The 11,008-nt window shown below is 38.4% G+C and overlaps 1 protein-coding gene across 7 annotated transcripts in view; it reads right to left on the reverse strand.

The window, feature by feature from the left end:
* Positions 1–11,008, reverse strand: part of RANBP3L (RAN binding protein 3 like) — a 75,520-nt gene that overhangs the window by 40,269 nt on the left and 24,243 nt on the right. For 6 of the 7 annotated variants that reach the window (XR_010919208.1, XR_010919207.1, XM_067545529.1 and 3 more), the window contains exon 1: positions 5,669–6,285. The exons of the other annotated variant lie outside the window; for it this stretch is intronic. Coding sequence is in view for 4 of the 6 variants with exons in the window: in XM_067545529.1 (XP_067401630.1) it covers positions 5,669–5,933 (265 nt within the window). In the remaining 2 variants the exon portion in view is untranslated. Of the gene's footprint in view, positions 1–5,668; positions 6,286–11,008 lie in introns of those variants that run through there. 7 annotated transcript variants of the gene reach the window in all.

Below are 11,008 nucleotides of genomic sequence, written 5' to 3' on the forward strand. Positions count from 1 at the left end.
TATGATATACTGTCAAGTATTGCATGATACAGCCTTGTCCACATACTTTTTTTTAAAAAGAAATAGAATTCCCACAATTGCCCTCACTATTCAGCTCTACCTTATGATTGTGAAGATAGCTTTATTCTCGATGTCAATATATTTCTGTTTTGCAGGCAGAAACAGTGTCAACATTCAGGAGACGTATAACTACATTCATCTTAATGGACTACTAAATGTCAAAACTTAGTTATAATAATTTGATTGCTAACCCTCTTAAACAAGCAGCCAAAACACAAACACTTAGCTAAAATAATGTAAAACTGAATGAACAGTACAGCTACTGTAAATCAGGTTTGGGATTTTATGTTTTCTAGCTCCCAGGAAACAACACTGAAGAAAAAATGTTAGAGTATATGCTGCATGTTTTGCAGAGTTTTAATGCTAATATTCATATTATTTCAAGTGATATACTATTTAGCTATCTTGTGAATGCCTTGTGAGAAGTAGAGAGGAAAATTAGATTCCTCACTTATTGTGATTTTGGTTTTACCTCTTCAAAGGTAGTTGGCTATTACAATGATGTATAGTCATAGGAGACCTAAATAGACAGACAGATAGGTTTGCCCTACCATTTATTAAAATTTGTAAAGTTTAGAGTAATTAATCACATTTAAAAACCATTAAAATATTATTGTCACGCATGATATTCAACAGCTATTAACACTAAGAACAGAATAAAACAAGTATGGCCTAAAATATAGGACAGGGATGATCTAGTATAAATCAGCATGATCAAACATAGGATGATCTAGTATAAATCAGCATGATCAAACATAGGATGATCTAGTATAAAGCAGCATAGCTCCATTGAAGTCAAAGTAACTATATTAATTTTACAGTAGCTGAGGATTTGGCTCTAAATTTGTCTCAGAAGAGCACACCTCAGAGTTAAGTTATGTACTGATATTTCCATCCTTCTTTAAATTCCATATAAAAAGATAGTTCACTATTGTCTATAAATGAGAAAAAAATTAACTCCCTTTCGGAAGCATAAATGTCAAAATCAGACAAAAAAACCATACGTTAGTGAAAAACCAATGTGATGCTTTTCTATATTAACATATTTTGTTTCAGTTCTAAAACTGCTTCTTAGCACATTACTTTTGGATACAAAGAAACAACTGTCTACATTCCCACTGCACACATTACAGCCAAAAATCAATGAAGCCTTACCGCTAAAAACAGGACTTGCCAAAACATGCAGGCAAACTGTGGTTTACATTTTATAGATCTGATTAAACATCACAATATAAAATCATAGTTAGCTTACAGGCAACTGGGTGTGCAGCAAGGGTTTCAGCTCAAACTCTCAAATCCCTTCCTGGCCTCTTTGAAGTGCATAATCCCAGTTTTCATTCCCAAAACTCAAGTGAGGAACATTACATGGGACAAAATCAAGGACACAGGAAAAACAGTAGAGTCCAATCTGTAAAATGCAGAGCACCTCCTGCAAGATTTTAGACAAAGTGTTTAAAAACATAGTAGCCTACAGTTAGGGTCCTAAATTCCCATTTATGTTGCTGAATAACTAACCTGATTTTTAAGTGCTGAGCAGCCAAGAACTCCCAATGAAGTCACTGAAAACTGCTGGTCACTCAGCATTAATGAAAATCAGACCAGTTATTTGGAAGCCTAAGTATGGACCTGGAACCCTAAATTTAGACTCTGATGTTTAAAAATGATGGCCTTAATGTCCTTGACTCTATTGACTTCAATTTAATAGGAGTTGAGAGTCCTCAGTACCTTACAGGATCACATCCCAGGAAAATTAAAATAGTCTCCCTCCAACTTGATATATAGCCAGTTTTAAATCCATATGATAGCAACTCTCAGCTAATTTAAATTATTAAGATTGAGAGAGACTAAGAAATGCTTTATGAAAATTCAAATACTCTACATCTACTGTATTCTCTTTACCAGCCACAAAAAAGTAAAACTGTAAAATAAAAATCAGGTTAGCGAAGTAATATGGAGATAAATTTAACTCTGAAGTCCTAGAAGAGATTTATTTTCCAGCAATACCACAACAAACTGTGGTCTTGTCAGACTTTACAAGCTAAGTCTGACAAGTACTTGGATAGTAGGCTCCTAAGGAAACTGAAGGGTGCAACAGGAAGGGCTTTTGGTAGCTTAGTTGGTGGTGCACAGTTTTCAGACTTGATACCTTAATGAGATGTCCACGGTAGATCTGGTCAAAATTTTTCCAACAGAACGGTTTTCCATAAAAAAATGCTGATTTGACAAAATCTAAACGTTTAGTAGGAAGGTATTTTCCATGTAACCTTACTGAAACATTTTGTTTCAACAAGGTCAAAGCGCTTTGTTTTAATAAGGTCAAAGTGCTTTGTTTCAACTTTATTATTTTGACTATTAAGTAAAAATGATAGTTAAAATAAAGCACTTGAACCTTATTGAAACAGTTCAATAAGGCTGTTTCAATATTTCCAAAACAATTTTTTCAGAATTTTTGTTTTGTGAAAAATTTAGACTTTTGTTCCAACTTGGGATGACAGAAAATTTTGAAATGTTGGAATTTTCAGCAGAAATTTTAATTTTCAACCAGTTCTAGTCCAAATTTTGCTTTTGGGAGCACAGACTAGCACTTAGAAGTGTAACACTGTTATTTGAGTACCTGACTGCCCAAATTTGAAAACCATGGGGTGTTGTGTTGCTGGAGTTATTTTTCAGTTCTTGGATATTGCTATTTTTCTTGTTATTTTTCAGTTCTGTTGTGTAGTTGGTGGCATAGATGGGGTCAGACACCATCAGGTGGTGAAGGAACAACTATTTAGAACACATCACTGGACATCAGCAATACCAGGAGAAACGAGCTACAGAATGCCATTGAAAAGTAAAGTCAGGAAAGTAACTGAAATACGTCTGATGGATTGTATTTACTGAGGAACAACCTAGCCTATATTCTCAATTACTGAGGGATAATCTACACTCATTACTATATTTGCTTTCCACAAACTACTTTTAGTACTATTTTTTATGAGTGATGTACCTGAAAATTTGGATGGTAATATTTAAACTATATTGTTTAATTTATTAATCTTAATTTGGGATAGTATTTTATGACTTTTTAAACCATACTTTGTACTTTTGGAAAATTTAAGCATTACACCTAGATGCATAGAAATTCTCTCTAATCTATGTATTTGACAATTTTAAAATTAGCTTTAATAAAAATTTTAAATCTGTTCTTGCTATGTGCCGCGAAATAGTTGCTGTTCAGAAGGATCTACCAGTATGTCTACACTGCTATTAAATGCCCACATGGGCTACAGGGCTGGAAAATTATGGTGCAGACATTCAGACTCAGGCTGGTGCCTGGGCTCTGGCACCCTGCAAGCAAGAAGGGTCCCGGAACCCAATCTCCAGCCTGAACCTGAATGTCTACATAGCAATTTTATAACTCCGCAGCCCAAGCCCCGCAAGCCTGAGTCAGTTGACACAGACCAGCCGTGGGTGTTTTATTGCAGAGTAGACATATTCTATATTTCAGTGAAGAGATTCCTGTACACCATACAATATGTTGATGAGAGACACTATGTAAAGGCAGTTGCCTTTTTATACATTGTCAACCTTAGTTTCAAATAGTGTGAGATAGACACAACTTGTGGGAAACGTTGTGGCTGGAATGAGATAGGGAGTTACACAGCCCCACTCAGATCTACAATGATTCAGGCTTGCCCAGGAAACTGAGATTCCATTTCCTTTGTATTCAGGAAAAAGCAAAGGACAGAGCATGTTAGCTAACTAAGGCCAAATAATACATCTTAGAATCACTCTTTTATAATATCTTTACTATCCTATTAGGGCCCAAGCCTGCAAATCCTTCATCACACAAATAGCTCATACTCTCATAAATAATCCCACTGCTGTCAATCATGAGAGCAAGACTTTGCAGGATTGGGCCTCTACTTGTTAGGCCATATTCATCCTTGCATTAATACTGTGCTAGCCATCACTCTTGTTGCTATAGGGCTCAAGCACCATTTGCTTGATCTGTGGGCAGTGGGTAAAACAGTGCTATTTATTACCCCATGCCTATAGCATGCTTTTATAGCATGGATCTATAAAGGATTTTTTTATAAAAATATCCTTGTTCACACTGGTCATAATAATTTGGCTAGAAGCCTGCTCCCTGTGATGTTTATATATATAGCATATTATATATTATATATATATACACACACACACATTATGTACACAGCAGTGGCTAGCACAGTTCCAACCACAATGTGGACATTGGATAGGGCTTAACAAAGATATTTTAAAACCTCAAAGACTACAGTTTGTGAAAAATGTTAGGCCTGCTTTCAAAGAAGTGCGTGTTGTAAGTATTTTTGGAAGTCACATCACAATAATGTAATTTAAGCAGAGCTGCTATGCCAGCAGTAACTGTGCCACTAAACCAGTGAGACTCTGCCAAGAACAAAGAATTGCTTAATACACACTAGAGACTCTTTGACCTCCCGATGCTTACTATTATTATATGTAACCCAACACTCCAGCCCATGCTGTAGTCAACTTAGGAAGCGTCATAATAATTAGCACACATTTAATATTTTCAAAGCATAATACAAATATTCAGCATCACAGCATCCCAGGGAGGTACCTTAGTTAAGTATTAGTTTCCTCATTTTACTCATGGAGAAACAGACGTAGAGAAGTTAAGGTTTCGATCCAGCAAAGCAAGGACATACTTAATTTTAAGCAAGTGAATAAATGGGAATACTCGTAGTTAACATTAAGCACCTACTTAAATGTTTTGCTGGAGTGGGGCGTAAGTAATTTGCCCAGAACTATAAACAAAACCAGTGGCAGAACCAGGATTAGATCTCAGAAGTGCTTCTCTCCTTGCACTGTTTTTAGCGTGTTAGACCAGCTTAGTTTAGCAATATTTTGTGCTATCACCCACAGTTTCTTTATTGGTCTAGTCCAAAAACAGCTGCCTGATGATTTCCTTCCTCCTTCTGAGCTGCTGTTAATAATTTCAGATAAATCATTTTCAAATCCTTCCTCTTCCTGCTCCTCCAAAAAGGTGTGTTTTTTTTTTATATTATTTTTTTGGCCCACATGTGTAATTATGGGGCCCTTTGGTGAGCCTAAATGAGTCAGGCCCTGCTCTCATTGCCAAACTGCTAGCTATACAACATGGCATTTAGTACAGCCATGGTAGCCAGTGCCACTTCCACCAGCTGCACTAGACCAGGCCTTTCTGAAAGCGTTAGAGGTTTAAATGAGACAGAACTCAACAGCCTTAGGAACAGAGAGAGACTGACCAGAGTTTAAATTTATAGCAAAATCTAGACCCTTCTGGGATTTCCAAATGTAACACTTGAACATGCAGTATTTTTTAACTCAGCAGGAAGCACAAAACACAGATCCTTGAAGGGCTACATCGGTAGAATCATAATTTTAAGAGTTTAGGATTAAAAGCATTTCAGGCCAAATTCTGTTTTCATTTACACCTTTGCAACCCCATTAATATGACTGGGTCTGCACATGTGTAACTGGGAGCAGAGTATGGGCTTTATGTCTACAACCAGCCCATTCACCAAAAATATATTTGCTGTGGGAGTACAAGTATACAAAACATTAGTCATACAAAACCTACCTGTGTAGCATTCATCCCTGCGGTTTAATTCGCTGTTACTCAAGCTGTGGAACTGACTGCTGATGGTTTGTTTTTGCAAGTCATTACAGGTACCAGTAGCTTGGTTCACAGTCCAAGTGTCACTGGAACATCCTCTTCTTTTGGTGAGGTAAGTTTTGTCCTTCGTGTGATGCACAGAGCTGACTGAAATATCACTACCTGTACATGAAGGTCCTATCCCTCTACACAAGACATTTGCTTTACTACCAGGAACTGGGTGTCTCATACTTATGGTTCTTACAGTTAAAAATACACAGTAAGATTCAGTTTATCTGGCTCAGAACTTGTGGTTTAATCTTATTAACTCTTCTTTTAAGGACCAAAAACAAAAATAACTCCCCTCCCACCCAAATCCAAGACTAATTTCAGTAGTTTAAAATCCTGCATAGATACAAAAATATCTGCCCAAGTGCTACCAATTCCTGCTTTGCATTCTTCTGTTGAGTTAAGCTTCTAACACAGAAACTAAAAGTAACACCTTGTTAAAGCCGTCACACCAGATTCAAAGAACATTGCTTCATGAAACAAAACATTGTACATGAAATGAAGCAAGCGTTTACTGAGCACGCTCTTGCGTTACTGTCTGTGACAGCGAAGAGTGTAGAGTTCTTAGCAGAGGCTGGTCTTTGGGAGGAGATATGTAAAGCCAGAAAGATTAACATAACGGGGTGGGCAGTGAATGACGCCAGCGTCGCTTTGCATAGCACTTACCAAAAGGGATAGGGAATGGTTTCAGAAGATTCTGTTTTTCTAATCATTGGATCCTTTCAGGCAGAAGAAGCTTCATACATAAACCCTGATTACCTTGTTTTAGTGACAACAGTAGAGCAAATTAGCCATTAACACTAGGTGTGTGAGGATAAGTGTAAAAGAGAGAGAGAGAGATGTGATGAAAGTTTATATATCTGCCATTTATCAAAAGAAATGCAGTTCCAAGCAAAACAGAGAAAACTGCATGATTTGGTGTTGTATGATTGCAAAGTTTCCTAGTGGGAGTTCTTTTATAAAAGGGGGGGGGGCGGAGATGTTCTTCCTTCCATTTGGGGAACATATCAACATTCTTCTCAACTTTACTCAGTTGAGTAAGAAAAATACATAGTCCCAATCCAAACCAGAAATATATCTCCAGTGATATTTCTTTCTTTTCAGTCATTTTTAGAATGTTATAAAGGATAGCATATATGTTATAAAAACTTGAAGATATTCTGAATACACATTATGGGCATAATCCTGCAACTTTTACTCATGCCAGTATTTTTACTCATGTACGCAGTCCTATTAAAATCAGTTGCCAAACATAAAGGAGAGTCTAAGGAAGTCTAGAAAGAGCCTCACTTGTGTAATTCACCTCCTGCCAGCCCCTACAACACGTTACACCAAGACTCCCTCATGCTTACACTTACTTAATTTCACACCCACTTACAAAAGTGTAATTTACACTCTCTCTCACATCACCTCGGAACTTGTCTCACTGAATCTAACTTTGATTCTCTGAATGTAAAGGAATTTAAATTGATGCAATATGCCTGCTGAGGGGCCAGAAGAAAGGAATGCAGCAGGCAAGTCACTAACAGAAGGGTGTCAGAATGTGAAAGTTAAAACAGGCTACACACTGATTGAACCTACATTCCAAGCAGCCAGAAAAAAAGTGTAAGTTACACTAACTTGGACTCCTTAACACATTGATAAGTGGTTGTAAGTAGGTGTAAGGGAATCTAACCAAGAAAAGGAGAGTCTGATTTACACCACACTACACATCACCACTGAATGGCCCAAAGAAACTACTTCTGTCTAACAACTACTGTGGTTAGTAAAGGCTGCAAGATTGGCCCTATTGTTTACAAAATGCTATTTAGAGTATGGCTCAAAGGAAGCACCGACAGGGCAAACTGCTTTTAAAGTAGATCCTGTTGTAAGGGGATGTGAGGAGCTCCTTGGCTGTGCTGGGATGAGTAATTTGCTACATCCCTTTAAAAAGTATGCATCATACTTGCCCCTCCCATCCTCCATCCCTGACACCGGCAGTTGAGCTCATGCCTATTCTTCACTCCTCCAAGATCCCTTTTTGGTGAGTTATACCTACAGGCAGCAACTTGGTAGCAGCTTGTGCACTCCTACAAGCCCAGAGGCTCTCTCACAGGCTGTGTGCATGATTCCCTTTCCTCACAGTGCAGCCGCATTAGAGAGGATCCTGACCTATTTTATAATGATAAAACAATGAAGCTTAACCTCATCATTAAGGTTAAAGTAAGATAGAAGATTAGCTTTTATGGCTTTTATGCTATCTGGTCTATTCATTAGAACAAAGAACTGCAGCTAAAGACAAAGAGTTGCTTTTTATGACAAATATCTGAGTGGTCTGTGATAGTATATAATATTATGGTCAAAGCAGGAATTTATGGCAGTCAGCAGCCACCAATTCATAATGTCACCAGAGAGAGAGACAGCTAAACATTTGGTAAACATGGGATCTAAGTTAATTCTTTCTGATGTCATTCCAGGACCCCTCTGTTATATATAAGCACATTCAGGAGAAGTGTCTTACAATACAGAGTTTGAGTTCTGCAGAGACTCTGCAAACTAACACTGATTTAATGCTGAACTCCTGCATTTCTTAATTGATATTTTAATCGCTAGGGCAGTAGTTCCCAACTTTGATGGTGAAAGCCCCACTAGTTAACATTAGATAAAACACACACCCCGCCCCGCCCCCTCACCAGCCATAAACCTATAAACACATATAATTATAATAATAATAACACTAAATTACATACATAAATAATAATAAATTACTCATACTGAATAAAAAGCTATGCCTTGCTGGTGCAGCTGCCACCATACTCCCCGTGTGGCCCAACCTCTTCCCATCCCTCATGGACTGAGGGTAATGGAGGAGGGCACTGGTAGGCCAGCCAGGGCTACTCCAGGTCCTCCACCAGCACTGGGCTGCTCCGCTTCAGCCGAGCACCCAGCAGGCATTGGTGGGGGGGGGGCTGCTCCTCCGCTTCAGCAGGCGCAGGGCTCGGGGGGCTAAATGACCTCAATATTACTGAAGCCTCATGGACCCCTGTAATCTTTGGCACCCCCAAGGGGGTTATGCAACCCAGGTTGGGAGCCATTGCACTAGGGGAACATAATTTTCCCTTAAATGTGCCTGCAGAACTTGTGCATTTTGATTAGCAACCATATCTTTGTATCAGCATAGCTATTGGCACTGAATTTCTTGTTTTTTATAAAGGGAAAGTAAAGGAAAAGTATGAAATAACCAAAAGTTGTGATTATTCCAGTGCTTGAATAAATGTGTGCGATGACATTCAGACTACAAACTGAACATAAAAATGCACCAGTGTCTGCTCCGTCAAAATGCACTGTGCAACACATTTGTAAAGTCTAGCGTGTGTCCCCTGCCAGTGGCTGAATCACATAACACACAACAATTGCTAACAAAAAGAGTTACTCTTTTAGCTGCAGTGGTAGAGGTCTGTGCTTTTGTGCTGAAGGTCCTGCTGATGACCCTGTGCTGAGATCATTACTCTGTGTACTTCCTGTGAAGCTGGAGTAAACTCACCGCACACTAGCTTACTTCCCACCTTTTTTTTTTTTTAACCCTGTCCATTTATAAGAGAACACAGAAACATAGGAATTGCCTAATTGGCTCAGACCCATGGTCCAGTGTCCTGTCTCCAACAGTGGCAGCACCAGATGCTTCAAAGGAAGGTGCAAGAAAACCAACAGCTGGTAAATGAGGGGTAATCTGCCCTCCCTTCCCAAGGTTTTATCTAGAGGCTGGTTTAAACTCTGAAACATGAGATTTCCAGTACTTTTTTGGTTAACATTAACCATTATTACTGGATATTCTTGTTATACATATAAATGTTCAATCCTTCTTTGAACCTTGCTATGTTCTTGGCCTCAGTGCCATCCTGTGTTATATGAAAAAGTGTTTTCTATTAGCAGGTTTGAATCTGTCACTTCTCATTTTCATTGAATGCCCCTTGTTTCTTTTTTAGGAGACAAGGAAAACAGAAGCTCCTGTTCTACTTACCTATACCATTAATTATTTTGTGTACTTTTGTTATGTCCTCTCTAAGGTAAACAATTCAAATCTTTTCAGTCTCTCTTCATAGAAGAGTTTTTCTAATTTAGCTCACTTGAAAACCTCACTTAATACCAATGTAGACACAGTTCAACAGTGGTGGCAGTGTGGCCTAATGGAGGAAGCATTGGACTGGGACTCAGGAGATACGCATTTTATTCCTGGCTCTGCCACTGGTCTGCTGTGCAACCTTGGACAAGTCACTTCATCTGTCTGTGCCTCATTTTTCCCCATTTGTAAAATGAGGATAATAATACTGACATTTATAAAAAGCTTTGAGACCTACTGATGAAAAACACTATGTGAAAACGAGGTATTATTATTTACCTTTAGCTCAGTTTTAGCAGTTCAAATTATGGTATGAACTTGATTGAACTAATTAATTTTATGTGCCTCAGTTGTCAGGATGTTCAAGCTGAGACATTTTGGCCCTGATTTCAGAGCTGCTGAGTACTGCAGCTCCTATTGACTTCAACTGGAGATATGAGTGCTCAGTACTTCTGAAAATTAGGCCTAAGGTATCTCAAACCGGACACCCAAAATTAGTGTAATCTTTTGAAAAAAATCAGCATAGGAGACTACTACAGTCCTTAAGAGGAAAGGCTAATATCGTTCTGGATTCTGAACTCAGTTAAGGTTGTGCAAGGCAGCTGAGGTCATGCAGAGCTTCTGAACTCTTATGAGGTCATCCCTTATGATTCTGAACATTCTCTTCCTCTCTCAGTGTCAGTTCAGCTCTTGTTCTGCACATTTCAGTTGCAGTACAAACAATCTTCCCCACTTTATACAAGTATTGTAAACCTCAATTCAAATAATCGTACAAATATACAAATACTAAGATCGGCCAAGTAAAATAAAAGTGTCTGTTCTTAGAGCTCGGTGCAATGGGAGGGATTTTCTTTACAAGTGTTAGTACTAGAGATGAGCTTGAACTGAAACCTTGAATCCAAATACCCCAAAACATTGGGAAAGATTGGCTCCACATACAAATCCAGCTCTGAACTTTGTGGCTTGGACCCATTTCTAGTTTGGGGAAACACTTCCTTCAGTTCTGAACCACATGGGTTCATGTTATATATGTGTACAGTTCTTATTTTTATCAATTCAATCTTGTATTAATGAAAGAAACCTAAGGACCAGATCCTGACATCTGGTATAGCGCTAGGGTTACAGGCAGGAAAGAGTGAAAGAAACAGAGCAGGAAC

The sequence above is a fragment of the Emydura macquarii genome, unplaced genomic scaffold (genome assembly GCF_026122565.2).
Source record: "Emydura macquarii macquarii isolate MOO-44397 ecotype Brisbane River unplaced genomic scaffold, CSIRO-AGI_Emac_v2 contig_1045, whole genome shotgun sequence".
NCBI lineage: Eukaryota > Metazoa > Chordata > Testudines > Chelidae > Emydura > Emydura macquarii.